We start from the raw sequence: 26,943 nt of genomic DNA on the forward strand, positions 1-26,943 counted from the left end.
GTATGTACAGACAAGGTTCACCTGTGTTACCTGCCCATATGCAAGTGCAGGCTAATTCTGCTGCATTTGATCTGTTCGAAGTTAATGCCGTCGTTCACATTGGATTTGTTTTAGAAAGAAAGCCCAAGAACCACGGATTGGGCTTTTCTTTGGAAAACAGAACAAAGTGGTAAACTGGATCTGCCTCGGCTCTACAGCTGAAGTGCAGATTATTGTTTCTTTCACCTATTGTTTACTTTTGGAATCAGTCACTTTTGTGGCGTTTGGACCCGGTCCAGGACAAGAACCGGTCGATGCAGTTCGACAACACGCGGCGAGAGATTCATCTGTCTGAATGCAATGTTCGGTATGAGCGTGTCTCCCGGCCGACTCCCCTTTGTGTCACTTTCATTTTTGTCATCCCTTAGTTACAGGCGGACCAGAATAACAGGGTGAGCGACGTGTCGTGACGTGAGACCATCGTGTTAAAGCACTTGCACAGAAAAAGCACACTCACATGGCCATGCCGAACTGCTCCAGCCACTTCTTTTTCAGCTCTTTGGTCTTGAAGAAAAACTCAAAGCCGTTCTGGCCCTGGTTGTGAGTGAGGTAGAATCCGTAGGACCACTGCAACAGAAACAGACAAAAAAAAAAAAAAAAAAACGTGTTTGAGACAGGAGATGAAACAATGGCAGGCAAAACACACTGAGGGAGAGGAGGCAGAAAAGACAGATGGGGACAAAGAGATGCAAAATGAAAGAGGGATGCCTTGGGGAGAGCAAGCACAAAGATAGAGAAGGAGGAGAGCAAATGAAGCGATGCAGAGGAAGAGGGGGGAAAAAATGAGTGCGAGTTAACTGAGGCGCATCGCTGCTGGGTTTCAGACGGCACGCAAAGACCCAAGCAGCGAGCGGGTCTGCAATTGGCTGCAATTATCCACTTTAAAGGCTAAATATCATCCCATTAGCTTCCGTGTCGACTCGGGCTGCTCTGTGTTTCTAGGCGGCGTGGCGAAGCAGATGGTTTTGCGGGACCCGCTTCTCACGACTGCCGGTCGTGGTTTCGAACTCCTCGCACTCGGCTGTGAAGGTTAAGATGGTGCAGGTTCACCGCACGGTTAGAAAAGAGCAGCGGCGCTTTTCCTCGACCAGATGAATAGAGGAAAGGGAAAAGCGGCGCTCCACACTGGCAGTCCCAGTGGACGCCGTGGCCTGTGCTGAGTGTCTTCCTGCCAATTTGTAAAAGGAGAAAAACAATGTTTGTTTTGTTTTTTTCTTTTTATGAGCGCCGTTTTATCTTTTTTTGATTTAAAGAGATCTGCAGGCTGCTATTAAAATGCTATTAGCCTGCATTATAAAGTCATGGGAAGACTAAGTAAACACCAGGATTCAATAGCTCTTTTTTGCTGAGGAACACAGGATTGCTTCAGTTCCTTTCAAAGCTCTCATGTGCCTCCACAGGATATCAATCAGGTTGAAGTGTGAACTTTGACTAGATCGTCACAACCTCGATTTGTTTCATAATCAGCCATTCTGTAATTTTCTGTACCGCGTGTGATGATCCTCTTATTTGTATGACGAAATATTAGACATGCGCTAATGTAATGAGAAAATATATCACACGGTGCTGAAGGCCTCTGGCTATAAAATAACCCCAAATAATCACTCCTCCATCACTGTGCTTGACAATTAGCATGAGGGATTTCAGGCGTGTGTGATTTTCTCAAACCAAATCTTTAAATTACCTTATAATTTTCCCAGATTGATAAAAAACAACGGCTGCTTGTATTATTAATGATGTTTCTCTTTGCCATTTGTGTTATACCTTTTGTATTGGAGATCATCAAACTCCCAAAACACCTACAATGCCTAAAAATGTATTAAAATCTATGTAAGTGGCGATGGAAGATATTATTCTCAAATCTTATTCATAAATCTAGACCATTTATGTTTTACTTGCTAATTGCTAGCTTGCAGCTATTGTTTATGTACATGTAAACTTTATTTTTCCATGTATTTTACCTCAAAGGACGGACCAGGATTCATCGAAATATATAGTTTTGAATATTAAAGCCAGAATGATGGTCTTTACATGGTTTAAGTTAGCTTAGATACAAATTAGCAACAATTTGAAGTTCTTCGCTAGTTTTGCTGGTAATATTTAGCTAGTAGTTTTGCTAGCTTGATAGCAAGCTACCAAGCATTCAGGCAATTAGGATAAAGCTGTTTGTAGTTTTTGTAATGACAGAAATAAAAAGTAGCAATAGCAAGGAATTAATAAGAAAGGTTTTAGCTTGACATTTAGCTAGCTAACTGTTGAAGAAAGGTGTTCAGGATGTTTGCAGCCGTTCCTGTGACCCTCGACTACAAGCTAATATAAACACTTCAAGACTGATACCAAATGAAGCTGATTAGGAAATTTTCAAATTCCCATCTTTTTAAGTGAAAAATGTTCCAACACAAAGCATTTTTCTCTTTGCAATACTAAGTTGGGTCACAAAACACAGCAACGTTTTAATGAAAACAGCCTTGGGCACGTCCACTTGGTAAACTTGGATAATTAGAGTTAGAGTTTTCCAAGTAATGTCTCATTTGTGCCGGTGAGTATGGACTAAAAACATTTTATAGACCAAACAAAACAGAAAATATTCCACCCAAAAAGTCAAGAAACTGAGTCTTGCGATAAAAAAAATAAATCTGAGACTCCCAACCTACAATAATATATTTCTACTTTCATTTAAATATTTCATATTAAAGTTATTGCTAAGCAAGATAAATTACAATAAAATCATGTGTAGTTGTAATAGAAAAAAAATATGACCCGATTGCTTTTAACTTGGCGTCTTTGGCTGAACTAATGCTTGATCTGAAACCACTTAAACATAATTTATATTAAAAAAAAGCTTATGTTTTGTTGACTGTCTTTGGCCTCTGAATACTTTACGCAGAACCGTTTTACCTCCAGATAATCTTCATACAAACATTGCTTTTATGATGGAGGTTCTCATTTTCGCTACCTTCAAGCAGACGCGTTCATTTCCATCACGGCTAGCGCAAATATAGCACCAAAGAAAACGCGTTACATTCTTCATGTCAGAGGTGAACGACGCCGAAACGGCTGCAACCTTCATAAATATAATCCTGTGAGCCCATATGGGCCTAAGCCCACTAATGTCTGCTATTACTGCGTCATTATTACCCAAATCAATGTTTCCTGGCACGCCTTAGATATCATTCTTCATTATGATTGGCAATATTTTCCCCCAGTTGGCACTTTGTATTCACTGTGTGTACAAGAGTAGTCAGGCCCAAAGCGAGGTTTAATGATAGCACCATCTGGGAGGAGGCAGGCTGTTCCAGTCTGACACTGTTTCAGAAGGATGCGGAGGGGAGAAAGAAAAAAAAAATTAATAAGGGAATGTAAAACAAGAGCAGGAACAAGCATGTAGCAAATTATTTAGGACTGCTTTCTGTTAATTATTTTGTTGTTCCTGTTATGAGCCTGAAAGGTTTTTTGCGTGTAGCTCATTTTCGGAGCACGCCGGGGGATTTACGGCGCAGAAGGTGGCAGCGGGGTATGGAGAGACTTACAGGTGCTTATAAGACCCTATAAAGAAGCACGCTAAGTTCATTTTCATTCAGTTTTATGAACCTGGGTGTATCTGACAAATGGGTTATGGTCGTTCATTACGCAGAAATAGCTCCGCTAATTGGTTTGTCAGGACTCCAACGTGGTCTCCGAGCTTTGCTGACTAGGTCATAAAGAGGCAATAACGGGCCTGACGTCGCAGATCTCGCCTTCGTTACAGCGGACGACTCGTTAGGCGGTGCTCGTTTTATCCGTGTCATTTTTACGGCATGTTAATAGAGCGATTTTGTTATTATTTTATCTATTTTAAAAGCTAAACACTAAAGCAAAACTGTAAAACGGACTACGGTCCTGCTGGGACAATCTACACAGCGAGAAGCTGCTTGGGAAATTTAATACCATCCAAAGCTCTTCAGTAAATCACAGTTAAAGTGGGAGAGAGCCTTCGTCAAGTACTGCAGTATAAAATTTAAAGGAAAGTCTCCCAGACATACGGTATTTTATATTCAATAACTTTTGACCAATAAATCCATACAGAAGCATTTTTTATGATAATTAGAAACAAACGTACACATGCAAACTGCTTGTTTTCAAAAACTTACATTTTTACGGTTTTGAAAGCTCTCCAAAGGGAAAGTCGTGGAAAGATTCGTCTTTCTGCCTTTGCCAAAGTGTAACTGATTTACTATCTTAGAATTTGAATAAGTTTCCTCATCACCGTGTTTTACTTTTGCAATAAGCAAAGAGAGAGAAAAAAAACAACCTGCAATTGATTAACAGAGAGATTTCGAGCCAAATTGAAAAGTAGACTGACTTGTTTCAGAGCAGATTTATGACAATTGCCTACAGGCTCTTGGCAACGTGTTCACACCTCCTGAACTCTTTTCACATTTTGTCAACCACAAACTTTATTTGTAGGTTTGGGGCGCACTTATGTCTGTTTTGCACATCTCAAGTGACTTTTTTCCCCCATTCTTCTTTTTCCAAACTCAGTCAGATTGATTGGAATATGAACTTACTTTAAAGGTAATTAGTTGCACAAGATTTGATTTAAAGGTATTTCAATATTTGGTGCTGAATACATATTAACAGCCTCACTTTTCAGATTGTATTAGTAATATTGAAAACATGCATCACTTTCCTTATGTTTTGCAACTCTGCATTGCATTGGGTTGGTCTACAAATCCCAGTAAAATAAACTAAACTTTATTGTTGTAATGGGACAAAATGCAAATATATTAGGGGTGTGAATACTTATAGTAGGCTCTGTGTGCAGGTTAGAGAGCTGCAAACCTTGCAGTGATGCAACATGCATTACATCTAATATGAGAGGCAAAACATAAACTCTCAATATGAATGCTGTGCAAATGCTGTGCAGCAAATTGGGTATCATTTTTCGAACTTTCATCACATTCTAAGACAGCTGTTTGAACTATTGCGTCTTCGGGACCCGGACCTTCCTGTTCTCCTTGTCGGATGTCGGATTGTTGGTGATCTTGAAGAGGTGCAGGTCGATCACTTCTTTCATCTCGTAGTTGTCCCCTCGGCGCTTGCAAACGATCACGGCAGCGTCGAACAGGAAGATGTGCCTGCGGAGGGGATCAAAGCGACGGCCGAATGAAAATCTGTTTTCTCTCGAGTCAGACTTGCATAAACTCTGTGGTTATTTTACAAAAAAATTAACCCGTACAGTTCATCTTACATAATACAGCCGATTGTATCCCTGCAGCTTACAGAGTGGGAGGAAGATTCCCTTAATGACATTCATTTGCTACGCTGCAGTTCACCCAATTACATCATTTAGCGTGGGAATAACAGGTTTGCTTTCATCGACACTTCGTCCTGAGCTTCTGCGTTCTCTGGAAGGCGTCCAGCCTCATCGCCCCTCCCTCTGTCTGGATTCGCTCGACGTCCTACCTGTCCTGCTTAGCTCGTTTGTCCACTGAGGTCACCCGCACCTCCCCGTCGCCTTTGGGTCTCCCGTAGTTGCTCAGAGGTTGGTTCTGGGGGAAGCAGATAAAGAGAAAGACGGATCACTTTTCGACTGGCGGTACAAACCCAGAGCACTAAATCACCGCCGTGGCATTATTTGGACTTACCAGGTTTTCAATGGATTTCTGGTACTGCTCTATTTCTCGCAACGTCTCATTGTCCCGTTTGACTTCATTGACGTACTGTGCCAAATCCTGCACACACACATCAAAACAGCGATGAGTGTACTTCAACTTTAGCGCACAAAGAAAAGTTTGGAAAGTTGTGTGGAGGATTTAATGTTTGTACGTTTTTCCCACAGTAAAAGTTTTCAAACTTTTCCAGCACCAAACTTTGGAGTTACAAACAATACGAGGAACAAAAGAAGACAGTTTCAACTCGCTGTCATATGACATCACTTTTTTTTTTTTTTTCCCCAGAGTTGGGTAGAAACTAGTTACATTTACTCATTTACATTTACTTGAGTAACATTTTGGGGAAAAAAGACTTCTAGGAGTATTTTTACTGTGCTGCACTTTATTTACTCTTATTGAGTAAAATTTCTGGATGCTGCACCCACTTTATCGAAAGAACAAGCTTGTTTTAACTAAAGAGTCACCAGTTTTTGTTAGTTTTGTATTGAAATAAACTTATCTTTTACTGTTATTTGAATAAAAATATGTTAAAGTAGTACTACTCTTACTTGGCTACTCCACCACTTCTGTTTATTACTGTTACTAATAATGTCTTGTATGAGTATTCTAACAAGAAAGGAAAAACATAAACTTAAAATATAACATTTTATGTTTTGAAAATTTGTGTTAAGCTAAATTACCTTCCTGCCCAAATTAATTGATTAAACATCATATAAATGACCACTTGACTTTCTGCAGGGAGTCTTTTCTACTCCAACTTTCATACAAAACTGCAGATAGAATATCAAGCACTTTCAAGGACTTTATACAGAAATCAAGTACTTTCCAAACCTTGAAAACACATTATTGAAATTCATGCAGTTTCAAAGATCCTCAATTGGTATTCCCCGCTCTTTCAGCTTGCCTGCTCACATTTTGTCAGATTGCAGCCACAAAATCTTTATGCATTTTACTGGGATTTATGTGAGCAGATCAACATCAGGTTGATGCATAAAGGCTCTAAATGTGTAAAGTTGGTGAGTAAATTTTTATGTTATTCACAGCTTCAAAGGTTGAATACTTTATCAACACTTAAAAAAGTCATTCTCCATTAATTCATTAAGTGGCTTTAGTAACAAAACTTCTATATTCTCAGCGAATGTTGGGACAGGACTATAGGAATACCTTCATTGCATCCAGCGCTGTGCGTAGATTACTTTTTTCAGAGGCGTCATGGGTATGTTTTACCAGTTCCTGTTGAACAAAGCAAAATAAATAAATAAATAAATAAATCACACACAGAAAAGATCCACAAAAAAAAATGAAGGCGAATAAAAGATAGCGTACACAAAAACATTGATAAAGAGTCGGTACATGAAAACTTAAGGTTTCTGCACTGGAAAGAAAATGAAAAAAGTCAACCTGGTCCTAAAATAAATCAGATACAGTGTGTGTGCGTGTGTGTGTGTGTGTGTGCACTTATCTATAGGAGGTTGTGTGCATGCGCGTCACTTTATATCTGAAATTATTTGCCAGTGCGGCAGCGCTGCGTAAACAAGACATCTAGACCTCGGCGGTGAAGGATAAGGACAGATGTCATGCATGCATGAGGCCACACTGAGGGAGATACAGTGCGTGTGTGTGTGTGTGTGGGGGTGTGTGTGTGCATGCGTGTGTGTGGGGGTGTGTGCGTGTGCATGCGCGTGTGTGTTTGTCCTGCCCGGCGTTTCTCAAATCCCCGGTGTCAGTCAAGCTCAACCTGGGCATTATTATCACGAGCAAGACGACAGAGGCCTATTTATCAAGCCTGTGCTCCGACCTCCACGCATCCACAGAGATACAGAGGCTGGGAGTGGCTCTGCTGATAGCGGGCGGCCAAACATGGTGGACTTATTGAGGAAATTCAAACAGGGGAGAAGAGAAAGGATGAACGCGGGGCAAGCTAATCGCTGATGGCAAAAAAAAGTGAAGAAGAAAAAAGACAAAGAAAGGAAGAGGCGGGTGGGTGAAAGCGAGAGGAAGTGACGAGGCATTAGTTGGAGAGATTCTAGATGTCACCGTGTGAGGAAGCAGCCCAGCAGAGGCTTTACTCAGCACAGCTAGATGTTACTCAGGTGTTCTACAGGGATTTCGACTCACATTGACACAAAACGATGTGCTTTGTATCTACACACATTTCTCCTTTTTTAAAATATCATTTTTACTTTTTGGCAGGGGTGCTTCTATAAGGTGGGTGAAAGGGGCCCCATGCCCGCTTCTATAAATTTGCTGCCCCCTCTTCCACTGGTCTTCCCTGCCCAGGCGTAATTTTTCAGATGAATACCAAGATACCAAGCTTCAAATTATTTATGTATTCACTTTTATCCATCTTCATATCTTTTTTGCCTTTTTTTCTTTATTTGCGTCCCTTCAGAGAACCTAATTTGGGAATTTTCATTTCAATTCAACACGCTCAAGATGGGAAAATTACAATATGGAACTTTTTTTCCCAAACTGTGCTGTAACCATACAGCATGCTAATACTTATATAATACACTAATAATGTTGATGTAACACAGACACTTTGATAAATGTCATCCTAACATAATTAATAAAAAGGCTTCAGTTGTTCAGTTGAATTGTTGTTGTTTATGTGGGACTTCAGTAATTTCCATTTGTATGCCACTTAACTTTTACCTGATCCACAACTCTAGTGTTGAAAATATTATTTCTACCAATAATGTTGGACATTCCCATTCCAGCATAATGTTTTTTTTTTTTTTTTTTTTATCTTTCATGTAAATTTTTTCTTGTTTATCTTTGGTTCACACAGTGAACTCTCAAAAACAATTGTGTTGGCCGGTTTGAAGGTGTTTTAATGAGTGACCAGACAGACAGGGCTGCCCCAACTCAACTTGCAGCACTGCTAGTCAGCTGGCTTTAAGTAGGCCAACTGTGATTTTAAAAACATTATCTAAAAAAATAAAAATAAAAAATCCTGGGTGAAGCTCCACATGTTTCCATACCACAACTTTCTGGGTTTGTCCATCATCCTGATTTACTGCCAGACATTTGTAAGTGAGGGAAACTATAACTCAGGGTGATTAAATGACAAAGAAAGTTTTGGTGTGGCAAACGTGAGGAGCTCCACCCAGCACCTGACTAATTAGCATATCTGTTAACTGCTCGATTAAAGCAGTGGTCCTCAATCCTGATCATCAGAGATTACTCACCGTTATGTTTTATACCAGACTCTGCTCCAGCATGCAATCAAATTTACAGAATTCTGTATAAAAACATGCAATAAGTATTTTAAGAAATATCGCAAAATTAAGGAGGCCAATGCTGAAGAACTCTGCGAGTCTAATTTATGATTTTTGGATCTAAAATCTACAGAGAGATCTTAAGTTCTCCCGTTTGCTTATTTTCTTTGCAGATAATATTGAAGAAATCTCTATTGTTAATAAGTTTCTTCTTATTAAAGTATTACTAATGTACAAAATGTGCAGAGGAGTGTCATTTTCTGAGAAAATGCTGAAAAAGGACTGCCAGTCTCCGACCGTCTTTCAACTTGTTTGTCTCCGCTGTTGCTCAGCCCTCCTTTCATCGCCTTACTTTATTTATTTTTCTTCTTTCTACTTTGTCCTCAATCGTCTGTATTGAATGACAGTCACACTGCGGTCATTCTCAACTCAGTCATAAAGTAGATACACAAACAGTCAGGATGAGCTGCAGAGTCTGAAGGACAAATGCAGGGAGGAGGATGGAAAAAAACGCAGTCAATGCTGCCTCTGGTGGACAAGTGGTGTACTGACAACTGTCTTAGAATGAATTCAGTGAGTTTTGTTACTTACTGATTTAGCTGAGAATGTCCTGTTGAAAGTCTGTTCAGACACTGTTGTTTACAGTGTGACCCTGACATCTTAAATATCTGATTAATGAGAGGTTTGTAGAAAACATAGATGCTGATTTTTGAAGACAACTTAATTACACGGATGATTTGCAGAAGGCTTATGAAAAATCTTCATACTGCTTCCCCAGTCTGACAGAAAATCAGAAGTAGTCCTGTTTTACTAAATTGTCAGAAAACACGTATGTGAAATCAACTGATGCGTAGCGTGTAAATAAATTTCTGTCTGTTTTATTTTAATGCTGTACCTGCAAAAGGAGATGATACTTCAACACCCGCTGCATGGGAACCACAAGCAGGTCTCTCAACGTGAACTTGCCATAATTGGCTCTTTTAGAACATTCCTGCAGAAAGATTTAATAATAATAATTAAAAACAAATCATCAATCATTAATTGTACTATACATTAATCCCTTTGGTAAGACCATTTTGCATTATTCCAGAAAGAAATGTGTCTATTTTCTAATTTATACACATGCACTGATCCATATGCTTCAAGTTTTAGAGCAAAATGTAATGCTTCATGAATCATCACCATCTCCTGCAATGCCTCATTTGCTCACTTGAGGGCATCCTCTTTTCACTCTGTGCAGCTTAAAAACTGCAAACGTGTCATCCTGCACTGTGGGACATATACTCATCTCTTTTGTCGTTTTAAAGCAGCCATGTAGCTGTTTTACCTCTAGCTTCATGCGCACGTCCTCTCTGTTTTTGCAGATGTCGTCCAGGGTGGTGATGGCCGTCTCCACGTGACTGCAGTATTTCCCATAGATCAACAACCTGCGTCCGATCAGAGCAGAAGGACCCACCGGTCAGAAGTCAAACGTTTACACAGATTTTCATAGATTTTTTTCTGTTAAACTAGGAAGCAAACACAACTAACAATTATTTTAGTAATCGTTTACTCCATCAATTATTGTAACGATTAATCAATTTTTAAAAATGGCACATTCTAAAGATTTTTCATTTAGCTACATAAGCCTTTGTTTTACAATATTAGACATACTTTTTTTTTTAAAGCAATTCAATTCTTTTTTTAAATAAAAATATTTAAAGTTCAATAATGGCACTCATTTAATACATTTGAATCAGATTAGACAAAATGTATATATTTTTAAAATGTTTTCGGGTTAATTACTGCCCTGATTATATTTCTTATTTCAGCAAATGACTGTGTATTCCAGTTAATTAATCAATTAAATAATTAGTTGATAATTAACTCAATAATTGATTAATCTGATTAATTACAGCATAATAAAAATTTTATCTGAACACGTTTTATCATAAAATGAAGTAATGAGAGGCTGTAATATTGCAAGATGTTACCTGCTTCCACGAGGAAGTGAAAAAAAAAACAATAAGACTTAGATGCTCCTGATGTTGCTTTGTACCTTTCTTTAAAACTTATGAAGATCTGGTAAAGGTTCTGGGAACCTCTCTGGTGGACCGACTCTTGGATTTCCAGCAATAAACCCTTGTGAACCTTTACCAGTTCCTAAAAAAAGCAGACAGAAAATTAAATAAATCAATGCTGACCGTAAAACATTTGTTATGATTATTTTTCCCTATCCTGAGCTCTAAAGGTTTTGTAGCAGGTACATTTCATTAAAAATTAAGACCTTTTAGTCTCAACGGACATACCTGCAACCTAACAACAATACTCGACTGAGCTTTAAACGTGGCAAGAATTTTAGATGCACTTTGTTTCAACAGCAGAAAAATTCACAGAAAAAAACCTGAAGGAATTTTAAAGCCCCAGATCCCACAGTTGGACTCGAAGAAGCATCAATAAATTTTGTGGGGCAAAAAAACTTGAGTGGATGTTTTGGTTGTCAGCAGAGAGATTCGCACTATCAGGGTTTGCTGACATTTTGTGCATATTTGAAATTGTAAATCCAGCAAATAGAACATAAATTGGTATATTATATTTCTGCTGTTTTAAAAAAAAGGGCAGAAATTTCCTCAGGAGCTAACTTTAGAACCAAAATCTAACTTTTTAGCAGCTAGCCATTAGCTGCTTGTCTACAAAATAAGAAGTTGTTATATTTTTTTAAAATACATGGCTGCTTTTCAAAGTAAAATCGCAGAAATTGTTTACTCCTAATAAACAATTACTATGATATTCCTCTGCAAAGCAACAGAAAAACCAGAAAACTAGCACTGTCACTGTTAGCATGTAGCATATTAGCTTCTAGCAGGACTGCTGCCAGTCAAGACCACTAAAAGAACTACAATGTTAAAACAAGACAGTTATAAAAATAAAAATATATTACATACAAAAAAGTAGAACTAAAAATAACAGAAAATCCATTTGGAAATATATATTTATCAGTAGTTGGTGTGGTTCAAACTTTACTTAACTTCCAGTTGGCTGCATTTAACTCACCGGAATATTCACAAACACCTTCTCCATCTCAACGGTAGAAAAAAACATGGTGAGGGGCATCATAAAGTGCTGGGGGAGAAACAGAAAGAGAAAAGAACGCATGGGAATGAAAGCTCGTTCCTCCAGTGAACGTGGAGGGGCTCGTTTTGAACGAGACGCTATTACATTATGGAGGCCAAGCTGCAAAGAGCTGCAGTAAGCAGAAACAACCAGGCCTGTCTGGGTCACGGCAATAATCTCATTTTCAGAGTGTGCAATTTAATGATTTCCCCTCTCCGAAAACTCCCACCACACAGTCAATTCTGCATCTCAATGGAGCAGGGGGAGCGCAAACGAAATTTCACCATAACAAAAGTCATCTACCGAGGCTCTCCGCTGGGAAATCAGGCAAGGGGCTTTTTTGTGGACGTGAATATACGCAAGGGGAAGAAGACAAGTGGTTTTGGCTGGGGGTCTGGAGCTGGTGGGTCTCCTACAGTCCTGGGAAAATGCAGAGTAAGATGGAAAAGATGTAGTTTTGACCAAAAAAAAAAAAGTAATTGTATTGTTCCAGACTCCACTTTCCAAAGTTCATCTTCCTTTACGTCCATTTTAGAAAATAAAATACGGAGTGGAAAAATACAAAATCTTGGTCCTTCTTAAACTCATTCTACTGTTTGACAGCACATTTATTATTTTTTCCCCCTATTTGGAGTGAGTTTGTTTCAGTCACAATTTACAGCAGTGAAGGAGATTCAATTGCTTTTCAGTGCTCTTTAAAATGTTTGAAAATACCCATTAGGGGGTGTACTTTTATCTAACAAATGTCCTTTTTTTCATAAAAGCAGCTGAATGAGACCTCCAACACACTTTGATTAAACTAAAATCATTATATTATGCTATAAGTGGCAAATAGCGATAATTTACCCCTTTTATAAAGCTTATTTAAGTACAAGTTGTTTTAATTACGATGCCTTGCAGTTAATGTAATCATTCTTTTCCAAACAAAATGTATTTTAGTAGCTGTCATATCTAAAGAAAGCTACGTTTTGCTTACATTCAGATCTTTATTTCAAATATTCTTGTATTTTAAATAGTTTTTATGGTTTTGTGCGATTTAATTATGCCATGCGATAATGGGAACAATTTCATATTTCTTATGTACGTGTTTGTGGAGTTTAGCCTTGTCATCTCACAGCAAAAAGATTCTCGGAAGAGTCCTGAATCCAATATTTAGTGGGGAAAATGCTGATTTTCACGCTTTTTTTTTTTCCTGGTGTGCCTTACTCTCTACCAGTTGGGATACAAATAGATTTTATTGATCATTATGGATGCTTGGTCCAACCCTTTGTTTCAGTTTTCTGATGGTGTGTTTTGGAGATTTGTCTCTCTTTCCATCATCTTCATTAGAAACAGTACAAAGATCACCTTAGGTTCGTGTCAAACCTTGCGTTTCACAATTCTCATTTGAGTTTTTTCTCCTTTTTTCCCCAGTTTGTTTGCAGGTCAAACAAACTGCAAACAGGTTGCAGTTTAAACTTGGTCCAGGTCAAGCTTATTCATTTCCTTTTTGCCAAAAATCTACACAAGATGTACAAGGTTAATTCTCTTTCCCTTTAGAGAAAGGGGCCACATTTATGCTAAAGGGAAACAAGAAGACATAAACAACAAATTAAAAGTTCATGTTAATACTATAAATGACAAACTGTACATTACACTTTGCTAAAGTGTTGAAAATATAGGCTGTCAGTAAACAGCAGTACATATAATGATAGACTGAGTGTACTTTAGAGTCTTTATGAAGTGATTAATACTTGTAGGACTGATCAGAAAATAAATTTTCTAAATAATTCACACAGTGACTATTTTCAACGGTGTTTTATTTCCCCCCATCATTTGAAACTCTGGCCTCCTTCAGTTTGAACTTCCAACGCGAAAAAATCACACAGAAAGTGAGAAACTCAATACATCTTCCTTAGCTACACGCATAAACACTTCCATGTGTTTCCAAGGAACATTACCGACGTTAACTCTTTGGGTCCAGGATATGCAAAATATATCACCAGTGTTGTGTTACGGTTCGTTCAGAGCAGTGTAATGACTTCCATTTGTCGGTGTGAGCGTACCTTCTCTATGGACTCCAGGGTCTCGGTGTATTTCTCCTCCGTCTGCTTGATCTCTGTTAAGCAGCAACTCCTGATGTCGATCTCTGCCTGCTTCTGGAACGCCTACACACAGACACGCACACACACAGAGGCCGGTTACTATGTGTTGGCGCTGTGGCCTTACAAATCGTCCAACCAGACGTAGTTGATCCAAGCCTCAGAGTGAGGTTACACATGCTCACTAAAGTGTCTGCCAAATATGAAAGAACTTTTTTTTTTTTTTTTGCTAAACCAGAGGGGAAAAAATGTGGCAAATTAACTAAGCATGAAATTAGATATCATGTTTCTGCCTGTTTTCCCTTTGAAGACTAATTAGGTGGAAAATTGAGATATTTAGCTTATATTTAGTCTGATCTGCAAAAGCAGAAGCGTGTTTTTTTTTTTTTTTTTTTAATGTTTCACCATCTGGACGTGAGATGGAGGTTACAGATGGAACACAAACCGGAGGAGGGATGGCCTCTGTCTTCATCAGGTCCTCGTAGATCTCGCCGCCTTCCTCATCCTCGTACACGCAGGCGTACAGGTCCTCCTCGTCCTCCACGCCGTTCTCACTGTGGACGCACACAGAGCGTGAGAGCGGGGCCGCACGGCGTCATGCTGCCGACGATCCACGCAACGTCCAAAACGTTGAAAAATAGCTTCCGCCATCCACGACCATCATGCGAAAAGGCTCACGCAAAGTTCTGGTTTTTACAGTCTGTGGCCTGTGATGCCGTGCTACAAAATCCTGTCAGAAGAGGATGCTGGGTAATTTGGGAGTGTGAAGGCGGTTAAGGAGCAGAGCCTACATGTTTTTTTCTTAATGCTCACAACTGAGTTCATGAGGGAAAGTTGGAGGGAAAGCTTAGACTTAAACTGTGGTGTAAAATAGTTCTTTCTCGGAGAACAGAAGGTCCGCGTGTACAGCGGGAGGCACATGTAGTGGAGTCCTTATTAAAAATGAATGAAAAACTTCAGAATCAATTCATCTTTTGTTGTAACGCAATTTCAAATCCAACTCATAATTTAAGTACAGTGGAAACCAGAAGTTTACATATACTGAAAAAAAAAGACTCATACTTTTTTCCCCCTCACTGTCTGGAGATACATCAGACCAAACTTCTGCCGTTTTATGTCAGAATTACCTGCATTATTTCTAATTGCTAAATGTCACTAAAATGAGAGAAAGAATATATCATTTATGTTTTAATGTTTTCAAAATCAGAGGTTTACATACTGAATTATTACTATCTCTTTAAACTACGACGGATAGACGGGATCCGTCGTTGGACCTGGTCTATCCAATAATCCGTCAGTATGTAAATTTATGGTTTCAACTGCATCTAGATTATCCGACTGCTGGGTGAGATTTCATACAGGTCTATAGTATCCCTTTACCACAAACTGTGTGAAAGGGATTAAGAACATACTGAACAAAAATTATTAATTATTCCTCCAATTTAATGTTTTAGCAATACCTCCGGCACTCTTAATTTTACCAACATGTTTCTTCTCACTGGAAGTAATATCAATGTTTTGTAGTGGTCCAGTCAAAGTCCAGACTTTAATCTGATACAGAATCCGTGGACACACCAGTGGAAATACGTAAAAGCTGGTCCGTATTCATAGAGAGTAAAAATCTGCCAGTAAAAATCAGTTATTAAATGCAACTTTTATGAAACTGATATTCCTTGTGTGTTCTTTTATCATCTTTTCACAAATTTTGTCTCATTTCCCATCCGGCTCAGCCTTCCTGAAATGAATTTTACGCCCCAACATGGCAGTGGTTTAATAACACTGGACTTAGCTCCGGCTCTCCTTTCCAAAAAGATTTACAACATACATTATTATTAACCAACTAGTCATTTAAAACCGCACAGGAAATTTCGGGCCGGTCCATCTACAAGAAAGATGCTGTGTATAAAATGGATATTTTTCTGCTGCCTGTGCGAGTCTCATTCACAAGTAAATGGAGATTCTGATGAGAAAAGCAGAAGTTTACGGCTACGTTTCGGGTTTTTAAAGATCTAGAAAGTTTCCCTTTGCAGATCAGATCGATTATTTCCGCAAAGTCAGCAGTCTTTATGCTTTTCTTTTTTTTTATTTTATTTTTTTTTTTTTTTATTTTGCATGTAAATTTCTGGCTCTGGCTTATACGTTCGGAAAGCTTTAAATGTGTCCGACCTCATCCTGCAGCTGGCTGGCTGGCTTATCTCTGCCGCTGCTTCCTGTGCAAATGGAGCTGTCAGAGCTAAACATAGAGCAGATCACTGCGAGGCGTCCCGACATCTTTATTGCCGTGGACTCATCTGCCCCCGCAGGCTTCAGTTACAATCCTAAAACGTCTTTATAGCGCAACTGAAGAATTAAACTGCACAGAAAAGGTACTATTTAAAAGTTTGGTGTATTTAATGGGGGATTTTATGTAATTAGACCAACACAAGTTCTGGAAAAAAAATGAAGAGCCCACTGCACTGAACCCCATTGAAAACCTCCTGGTTATTCCACCAAAATATTAATTTCTGAACTCTTCCTGAGTTAAAAAATTAGTATTGTTATTTCTAAATGAATAATTTGTTTTCTCTGAATTCTTCGAGGTCTGAAAGAACTACATCTGTTTCATTATTTTGACCATTTCTCATTTTCTGCAAATAAATACTAATTTTTTGCTTGGAATTTCAGAGACATGTTCTCAGTAGTTCATAGGATAAAAGAGCAATGTTAATTTTACTCCAACATGTACCTATAAAAAGTAAAATCTGAGAAACTCGTCATTTTAAGTGGCCTCTCAAATTTTTCCATAGCTGTAATTGTGAAATAAAAAGCAAACGTTGAGTTTTCAAAACCGTTTACGTCGAAGTGTGGCGTGCATTTGGATTCAGATCCTTTGATTCCAATACTTCTAATAGTTCAGGGAGAAATTTGTGGAGATGTTTAAACCAGGGTTTGATGTTACGAAACAATATCCGAGGCTTCGAACGTCTCACGGACGAAACGGGGCGCACAAATTTCAGTTTTCTGGCCGATGCAGAAAAGTTGAATAGTTTTTGCAGCGTTGCGACCGAAAATAGAACCGTGGACGAGCCGACAGCTCAAATTCAGTCCAAAACGATTCTCAGACGAAAATCAATAACAAAAAGGCCAATGTGTTATCTGGCTATGTTTAGATGAAGGCATAACTGTACCCACTGACCTACTTGCAGTTAGAGTGGATTATATTGTAAACAATACAATATTATATTGAAAAGTTCAAAAGTCTCAAAATGTGCCAGCATGAAGCTAAAAGTTTAATGACGTAATTATTTTAATCTCTTATTCTCTCTGATCCAGGGACATTAACCTCACAAGTAAAAATCATGTCAGGCTGATCTGGATAGCATGAGTTGTATCGTTTCAAATAATAATAATTTAAAAAATCTGTTATTCAACAAAAATCTGCAAAAGCTTGCACTAAATGGGGCGTGAATAACGAATGACGAAAGTCCAGTCCCACACAACTTGTGGTAAACTGAGAAAAGGCTGTGAGGCGGCGAGGGGAGGCTGAGCGAGCGCACGCTGGGAGCAGCGGAGGAGGTGGCTGCCTTCCAGTCGACACCCAGGGAACAAATGCTGCCCTCGTCAGCAAAACGCTCTTTTGTTTTAAAACGGCAGGAAGCGGAGACGTTTGTGTTCGAGGAGGAAACGTACTCGATCAGGTCCTCCAGGTGGTTGTAGATGTCCTCGTCTTCCACGCGCTCCTCTGTGGGAAAATGCCTGCGAGAGGAAACGCACATTTATTATTTGTGAAATAATCAGAAGATGTTTTACTGCGTGTTAGGTGCAGTTTTCTTTAAAAAAAAAAAAAAAAGAAAAAAAAAGAGACACACCTGATTCCCGTTTGTTGTGCGATGCTCGTGTGGGAAAGTTTGGACAGCGTGTCCATAACCTGGGACAAACAGAGAGAGATTGTTTTTGTTTTTAATATAACTTTTTTACATCACAGAAGAACAGAAACTGAAATATCTCTTATCTTTCATTTATACGTTGGGACACAAGAGGGCAGCATTTTCTAATACTTCTGAAAAACCTGAGCTGTTGTCACAGTAGGATTTTATATTCAAACCTTTTTACAGTAAATCCAGTTAAAGGAAGATTATTGATCATATCCCTTCACCGCCACCATTTTAGCCACATATACGTATTTTTTGGGAGATTTTAAAGGACAAAACCACTGCAAATGGTAAATAATTGTTGGAGAAAAGCGGTATGTGATTTTTATATTTATATTATTTCCCGACAAATATCTGAAACTACATTGGATGGTTTTGTGTACAGCTCCTCTGCTTTTATATATTTGTAGAAAACCCTGCAAGTCCTTTGAGTCACGGCTAACCCCACAGCAGGTTTTCCTGCAGCTTTCTTCAACAATGTTTACGTCTAAAAGTTTTTCCACCATACCATTTTTCTGAAAAAAAAGTGACACTATTATCTAATTAAATTTGGTAGTCATTTGGTATTCCCAGAGTCAGTGGGAATACACACCACACCCTTTATAGATATTTCTTGCACAAAGTAAAAAAAAAAAAGAAAAAAGTTTGACTTTCTAAACCTAAACTCCTTTGTGTTGTTCTGTCTCATAAAATTCTGACAAAATTCATGAAAATTTCCAGAAGCAACAGGGCAAAATTCAGGTATTTCAAGCAGAAACAGTAGTCGGAGCTCTGCTAAACGCACACCAGAAGAAAATATTACCTCACCGCAACAGTAATTGATCACTAGGTTTGTATGATTACTGATATACGGTCCATACTTTAACGCCGCTGTGCTCAGGCCTTCACCCTGCACTGTGCACATGTTTGAGCTAGTGATGAATCATCCTTGATCTCACCTCTTAAATAAAACTTTAATGTTGCTCATTCACACCCGGCGACCCCCTTCCACACCACGCTTCCCTTCCCAGGTCACGGGCGCACACTTTCATCCACACCAAACGCATCACATGGATAAATCTGCCCCGCAGCCAGCTCTCCACAATCAATACCGGTCAGTCACACAGCCGGCCTGTCCCTCCCCCCCAATGTCCCCCGCTCCGTCCAGTAAATGGAGTAAACAGTGGCACGGTGAGGACAGACACGGGGATCAAGTTGTCCCGGCCAACATCTTTCCCCCAGCTCCAAACTCACAGAGCTCTGGAAGCTGCTGCTTTTTAAATCAGCATCTGTGGCTTTTACTATCAGAAAAGCCTGTTAGGTAAGCTGGCTTCTGTGGGGTCGCGAGGTGAAAAAGAAAACGAGTGACATTTCACGCTTCCGTCGTCGTCGCATCAGAAAACATTTCCGACCGCTGGGAACAAGTTGACGTTCGGCTGCGTGACGTCAGAGCAGAGTTTGTTTGTTTGTTTGTCGGCTGCAGCTTACGATCAAAGAGAAATATCAGCAGGGAGCAGATGAGTGGTGGGAGGCAGTGACTCCGTGTGGCTTCGCAGCAGTGGGCAACTGCAGATCATCAGGAGAACATTAATTAACTTGTACGCAACTGACTTTAAACCGTCATTAGAGAAACAATTTAAATATCTGCAACTGAAAAGTGAGCTTAACGTAACTGCAACACATCAGTGTGCTGCTATGCATTCTTTAAAATGTTGTATACATATAAACATGACAGCTTCAAGTCTGGTAGACAAAATCCAGGGGGGAAAAAACCCAAAACTCATTGAATGTATCCTAATCCAATTGCTTCGGGTGCCAAGGTATCACAGTGTGTACAGTTACTAAGCAGATTGTGTTCCTCAGCAGTAGTTTATCTGCTGAGTGAATACAACGCGTAAAGTCGCTCCAAAAATAAACTGATGTGAATGATTTCAGCCTGAGGGGAACTTGTATATGGTGCTGTGCAAAATGACATAAAAATAAACAAAGCCAAAGTAAAGGTAGTGAACAAAAAGGACTGTCGTTTACCAGTAGCAATGCTAACCGTGCTTGTGAGGTGGCATCGTCAAGGGGTCATAAATAAATAAATAAATAAATAAAAGGTGAGAAGAAGGCAGAATGAGCAGCCAGTTCCAAGTCCTTCTCAAGTTGTATGCAGGATTTGCAACACACCTGCACTTCGTTAGACTGCACCATGAGAGGACAGGTCACACCAAGCAAGAACATCTCAACAAAGAGTCAGGAATGAGGCTATTAATCTAATTTACAGACTAAATGATCTGCAAACTAAAGCATTTATAGCAGGGCAACTCAAAAGGGTCACTTGAAAGAAAACAAACAACACAAAAAGAAATAAACTCCTCCATTTGGTTGTATCCGGTGATGCAAGCAGTGACATCATATAATTTGAACAGGAAGTGCTGGGCTGGCCCCTCCCCCACATCTAAAGGGACAAACAATGGTGACTACAAAAGATGCTAAACGTCAACTCTTCAAGCATTTTGTCTCTGTAATATTACTAAACACATTTTTTTTTTGGACACAGACCATTTTCTCAAACACACGGTGTGACGTCACCCCTGCTCCTGACGTAAATAATTACTGACAGCTCGCTACGGGAAGACCGACATCTGTCAAAACTTTACAAGATCCGGAGACTGGAAACTATAATGGATGCAGCTCTTAAAGAGAGTAGTTATATAAAAGCTATTTGAGACGGACATCTTTTAAAAGTCATGTAAGCAAATATTGCGTTCCCAGTTGATTGTATTAGTCATCTAATGTTGATCACTAAACCTCATTTTAACATAACCTTGTAGCATAATAACTCAAAAAAGACAAGGAAAAAAGACACGAGCGTGCGTACATAGATAACGTTTGGTCCTAATTTATCAATGCATGTTCTTTTCAGTGCTGCAGCCGAAAACATGTGAACGACCCATTTATGGGTCAGAGGTTCTCCTGTCTTCCGCTAACGCTTTGACGCTCAGTCGTTATGAATACTGATCTCTCCACTAATGAAGGTCGTGTACGACATCTGGATGCCGGTTCGTAGGTACAACATGTTCAGAAGCTGCTGAGGATATCTGGAGGTTTTCCAGTTGTGGTTTTCAGGAGACTCTCCAGGGTGAAGGGCGGGAGAAGCAAGCGAGGCGCTACAATATTTTGGCTTCGCTGACTTCATGAGTCACAGTTTCACAAACTCAAATGACCATCTGTATAAAACTGGAGAGATTTTTTTTCTCGCATGAATTAGATTTGTCAATACTCATAGGAGTGAGATCAGCATATGGGAGTGTCAGACTCTAAGAGGATATGTGGGTGTTTACCCCTTAATATCCAGGAAAGGAAAAACATACGGCATCACCTATAGTGATAAAAAAGGGGTATTAAAAAAAAGGGGCACCTTGTGTGAGACTTTTTTTTTACAGGTCACCACACTTGTTTTGGGGCACTTTTTGTCCAGAAGAAAAATGGCAGGAACTCTAGCGCCACCTAGTGTCTATCTCTGCGTGTCCTTAAGCCAAAGTTGGCAACAAAAGCAGCTCTCACACCATCTCTTGAAGAAAGTGTGTCATAGAAACCGTCATCAGGGATGGAAGCTGTTTGCTCAGTTCTTTCTGAATTTTCTCATCCGTAGAAAGTACTCCTCTCCTAGTACTTATGCATCTCACTGTGTCCTTTCTTGTCGTCAGTGGACTACATCAGATTGTTGCTCGTTATCCACTGCAAAAACACAAAATGTTATAAAGTATTTTTGATCTAGTTTCTACTGCAACTATTTTTGTACTCTTGAAACAAGACAAGACTAACTTACAAGTAACTTGTCAGCAGGAAATAAGTTATATGTGAAGTTATTTGGCAGTGGAGCCAGTAGTTTTTAATCAACATTAAGAAATGATCTAGTATCTACTTGAAACAAGCTCATATATCTTGCAGAAAAGTTATTTGTAAGTCAGTTCTATCTTCTTTCAAGTGCACTAAGATATTTGCACTAGAAACTAGACCAAAAACACTTGGTGAGGTTTTGTGTTTTAACAGTGTGACCTTGGTTTTGTTGAAGGTTTATTTCTTGCTCGCTCAGAATGATGCGAGTGGAAAATCAACAACTCAACGCAACTGGCTGGACTCGCACAGCTGGATGAGATGACTTGAATTGGGTGGCATGTGATTTCACAATGTGATGGGATTACATTTGAAAGAATGTTTTAGAATTGAATAAAACACTGCGCTTTTCTCTATACAGAGCCAATAACGAGAACCAAAACCTAGACTTACAGTCCACAGTCTATTTTAAGACGGAAGTCATTCATTTCACACGCTGCTTCTGGGTAGACACAGCAATAACGCTGCGGGTGTCACATGTATTTATATTGATAACTGAAAACCCTTCACGGTCTTATCTGATCACAACCTTTCGTGTTCAAAAATTTGAGAAACCCATAAACCAGCTTGCATGTTCAGAAGCTGAGGAACTACTGACATACTTCCCAGTTGTAGCTTCCAGGAGATTCTCAGGGACAAGCAGTGAAGCGGATCTGTTTTTTTTTTTTTTTTTTTGTTGCTTCGCTGACGTTATTAGTCACACATGTACTAACCTAAATAAGGAAGACTTAATGCACTTTGCAAGTATTCATTTTCATTGAGCTTGTTACACATTTTGACATATTACGACCACACACATTAAAATATTTCATTAGAACAGAGCAACAGAAAGTAGGTCATTAATGTGAAGTGGAAGTGAATTACACAAAAGTTTCTAACGGTTTCAAGAAATAATAATCTAGAAAGAGCAGCATGTGTGTAATTTAATCTCAGTAAAACATTACCTAAAACCAGCAACAAAACTACAGTGCAGCGGTTTAGATTAAATAAACTAAATAAATACGCCATGTATTACAGGGTTCTAGTCAAAGTCCAGTTCCAAATCCAATTGAGTTTTTATTTGTAGAAAAAAGAAACACTGTCACATTTTCCTTCCTCTTCACAATTATGTGCTGATTTGCATATATTTATGCATCTATAGATGTATCTGTAATGGGATAAAATATGAATATAAAGGGATGTTAATAGGCGTGCCACAATAGCTAATTTTGCTGGACGATAAACTGTCCTTTTAATTATTATAATAAATTATAATATTGTTGTCTTTAGACCATCGTCAGGTAATATATAAAACAAATAAACTATATTTTTTGTAAAGATCATTTATTTTTGGAACTAAAAGATATTTTAAATATCCAACATAAAACACAACAACCAAAAACAGTAAACAAAACAAAAATTAAATCCGCTTACAACTAAAACCATGAATAAAATTAATTATGATGTCTCTCCAAACAGAATTACCCTTAAAAAAAATCTTAAAATTTAGATCGGAAATTATCAAGCTTATTTTAACTTCACGTGATTAATTGATACCATCATACCACCACTGTGCTCTTCTGCTATGCAAAAAAACACCTTGATTTCAGCCACAATTGGTTTAGGAAAGCAAAAGAACACAGACTGCAGCAAGACAGCACAGCAGCTCGTGCAGGCCACGAAACGGTACGCATGCTTCAAATGAATATAAGAATCAGAAATCATGTCTGAGGATGTAGTTTCCCACCACGGGCCCTCTGATCAGAGGTGAAACGCTCTGCAGGAGTCATGTACCGCCATGTAACCTCAGATGATCAAGGCTGACAGGGCCTCTTTGATGGAGGCTAATAAACCTGCCCTGGCTGGCCGCGGCCGCTCCTCTGGATCAACCAAATCACTACAGTCCAATTAAAGCCCGGCGAGGGATGTGTCTGTGCAGCAGAAACCGAGCCAAGAGCACAACATGTGGACGTGCGCTAACGTCTGTTTGAAGCCGCGCAGCTGCTCGGCACCGAAATGTAATTACATAATAGAAAGGTAACAGAAAAAGAAAAAAGAATTATGTATATACTGTATACTGTGAGCATTCCTAATCATATCAGACTGAGGGTGTTTTGAAAGAAGTGACATCAAAGATCAGTAGCAGCAGCCGCACACGTCTACTGATCATCTATTCTTTATTTATCCTGACAAATCATTCACTCTTATCTAAATATAGAGGGCACCTCCTTTTTCTTTTTTTTTAAGTTGTGTAGTTCGCCAGCAGTCTTTATTGGTTTCAGATACAACCCAGTGTGCTGTCCCAGTTTTCTGCTCTCGGCTTTTATACCGCCTTTCCATGGTTCCTTTTATTTTCGTTCCTCTTCCCCCCCCATCTAAATTAGTGATTACCAGCTAAAAATAGAGTCCAGTTAGGTACTCCACTAGAATACATAAGCTGATTGTATTGAAGGTTTTATAGAAGGAATTGATTTTTTTTCTTTTCTCAAATTTGTGACAAATATTTCTACAGTAAAAAATCTTAAAATAAAGATAAATGGACGGACGGACCAACATGTGGAATGCTGGACTGATAAAACCTTTAGAAAATGTGATGAGGAAAAAGTCTAGAAACTTTTTTCCACATTTTTCTTCAACTCAAGTAATGTTGATACGACCGTGAATGTAGGGTCACTCTTCTGATGTTCTTTGATATGAATCTTAATCAGCATGACAGCTTTGAATAAGTTACTACAATACACAGATCCAAGAAAAGTACCATCTTCTCTCATCTTACATCTTGAATCTAAGCGTACGTCAATGAATTTGTGGAATTATTGAACATTGATAGTCTTATCTTTGAAGTATATGTCCTGCTTTTGATTCACTCCTTAAATAGTGCATGTGAATCAGAATCAACGGTGTGGAATTCACAATGTTAAACTGATTCAAGACGGAGTGCATAACTTGTTTATGACATTCCTGCCTTTTTTCTTTATTTTTTACTCTTAAAAATCTATTGAAGGTCTGAGAATTAAATCTCAAAGCTTAATGAGAGCCCTCAAGTGGTCAGACAATTATTCTCTGTCGATTCCGAGCGTTTAGTATGCCAGAGTGAGTGAAGCATGTGGTTAGCAAACAGTGAGATTAAGTAATGTAATGATTGTGCCTTTACTGTGATATCTGTGGTTAAGTAATGTCTGTGTATTCTTCAATAGTGACGCACATTTTTAGATATGATCTTTAAGAGCCTCAGATGTTCTGATTGATCACGTATACATACACATGTATAAATACATACATGCCCCCCTTTGTTTTGGCAAGTATAATTTTATGGTTTTGTCACCTCATCCCATTCGAGAGAAAATATAGCTGAGTAAACCTCACCACACTAACCAGAAGGTGTTGGGACCTTCTGTTCACTGTGCTGTGTTGAACTGATTCCACGTTGGTGGTTATAGCAACCGCCATATTTAGTCCCAAAGCTTGTGATTTGCAGCTATCTGCTTTTGGAGCTGCTTTATTTGATTTATTTATATTTTTGAATGAGGACCAACATGTGTTTTTTTTTATGAAGGTGAATTTATAACATTAGCTGTGTGAAGAGAGCTTCTTTTTAATGTAAAATAACAATAAAGGAAGATTAAATCTTTAGATGAGCTAAACACAATTGAGCCGTCAAGCTGGATTTAGCAAAAATAACAAGAACAAACATATTTTTGTTGAAATTACCCAAACCTTTTAAAGAAACATCATCCATAAAGTAGTGGTGTGTACTGGAACCACAGAAAGCATCCCACCTGACACTTTTTTAAAAAAATTTTTAAAGAATGCACAACAAGTACAGCTGGTGTTAAAACCAAAGCGCAGTTTCTTTGTTTAGAGTTACGGTGGTGCAGCAACGCTGCTGGGCTCTTTGAAACTAGACCTGGTCTCTGTATACATAACAGATCATTTCGATTCCATTTGAAGTAAGTGATCCCCCAAAAACCCCTCGCGCTGGAGCTGTGTCTCTCTCTGTTGGCTGTTGCCTGATAAAACATTCATGGAAAGCCGGAAGCTTCCGGTAAGTCACTACGATCCCTTTTACCTGGTCAGAAAGCAAACCACAAGAGGTAATAGGGCAGCTTCCTGAGTTTTTTTGCCATGGTTTGCACATGAAATTGATTATTGCTACTTGTCCGTAAACGTTTGAGTGTGTTTGCTAAATTGCGTCGCGATTGCGAAGCACGGATTTCTTACAGAAGCAGCCGGTGCATTAATTCCAACCCACAAAGAGCAAATGAAAAGTTGATTGGCTCAGAGGGAGATGAGTTAATGTTTGACAATCAGTGCCATCCCTCATTAAGGCCTATAATACATAATTAGTGTGTTTAGATATACACACACACACACACACACACACACTTGCATACAGCTGATTAAAATGCTGAAGGAGTCACTGCCATTTGTCGTTTGACTTTCGTCGCAATCCTAATCAAACATGTTTCTCGTAAACTTGTTTATGGGAAACAAGACATTTGTACAACATGCTTTTATTTGAAGGATTTCAGGCATGAGATTGAATTAAAATTAAATTAATCTCAAACATTTTTTAAATTAATAATTTAACTGATGACACATTTTTGACACAAAAAGAACCCACATCAGGTGTTGTTTGTGAACATAAAGTCTACCAAAATGATCTACTGCGATTCCTTTTTTCCTCTTCTTCTTATGTCCTGTGCAAGGACCAAAGTTTTTTACGGTTTTCAGAATTTGTTTTATTTAATCATAAGCCATTCTCTGAAGAAATAATTTTAGGGAAATTGTTGTTGGCAACAGTGGCTTAATTTTTTCATAAATATATAAACAGAAGATGATTTATCTGCAGCTGTGTGTGGTGATATCACTGTCTTAACATCTCCTAACAAACTATATGTGTAGCCTTAGTTTACTGTGACATTTGGCAAGAAACATAATGTTGAGGAAAACATAGCTGTGGACAGACTTTGATGACTGTGTCCTCAAAACCATGATTTCTCAACCAACAAACAAATTTTGCTAAGCTAAAAAACGCCTAAATTTATATTCGTTGTTTGCACTATGTGCAAGTCAACAATCTCTACTTAATATAGCATGT

General features: G+C 38.8%; 1 protein-coding gene across 4 annotated transcripts in view; it reads right to left on the reverse strand.

The window, feature by feature from the left end:
- Nucleotides 1-26,943, reverse strand: part of vav3 (vav guanine nucleotide exchange factor 3) — a 103,255-nt gene that overhangs the window by 33,615 nt on the left and 42,697 nt on the right. For 3 of the 4 annotated variants that reach the window (XM_008438368.2, XM_008438367.2, XM_017301931.1), the window contains exons 3-15: nucleotides 17,937-17,995; nucleotides 17,758-17,823; nucleotides 14,534-14,642; nucleotides 14,053-14,154; nucleotides 11,948-12,016; nucleotides 10,953-11,056; nucleotides 10,242-10,341; nucleotides 9,810-9,905; nucleotides 6,858-6,926; nucleotides 5,667-5,753; nucleotides 5,485-5,570; nucleotides 5,024-5,156; nucleotides 497-606 (exon numbers count right to left, since the gene is read on the reverse strand). In XM_008438368.2, the coding sequence (XP_008436590.1) occupies nucleotides 497-606; nucleotides 5,024-5,156; nucleotides 5,485-5,570; nucleotides 5,667-5,753; nucleotides 6,858-6,926; nucleotides 9,810-9,905; nucleotides 10,242-10,341; nucleotides 10,953-11,056; nucleotides 11,948-12,016; nucleotides 14,053-14,154; nucleotides 14,534-14,642; nucleotides 17,758-17,823; nucleotides 17,937-17,995 (1,190 nt within the window). Of the gene's footprint in view, nucleotides 1-496; nucleotides 607-5,023; nucleotides 5,157-5,484; nucleotides 5,571-5,666; nucleotides 5,754-6,857; nucleotides 6,927-9,809; nucleotides 9,906-10,241; nucleotides 10,342-10,952; nucleotides 11,057-11,947; nucleotides 12,017-14,052; nucleotides 14,155-14,533; nucleotides 14,643-17,757; nucleotides 17,824-17,936; nucleotides 17,996-19,466; nucleotides 19,656-26,943 lie in introns of those variants that run through there. The other variant, XM_017301933.1, reaches the window with a different exon arrangement.

Source organism: Poecilia reticulata, linkage group LG20, assembly GCF_000633615.1.
Source record: "Poecilia reticulata strain Guanapo linkage group LG20, Guppy_female_1.0+MT, whole genome shotgun sequence".
In the NCBI taxonomy this organism is placed as follows: Eukaryota; Metazoa; Chordata; class Actinopteri; order Cyprinodontiformes; family Poeciliidae; genus Poecilia; species Poecilia reticulata.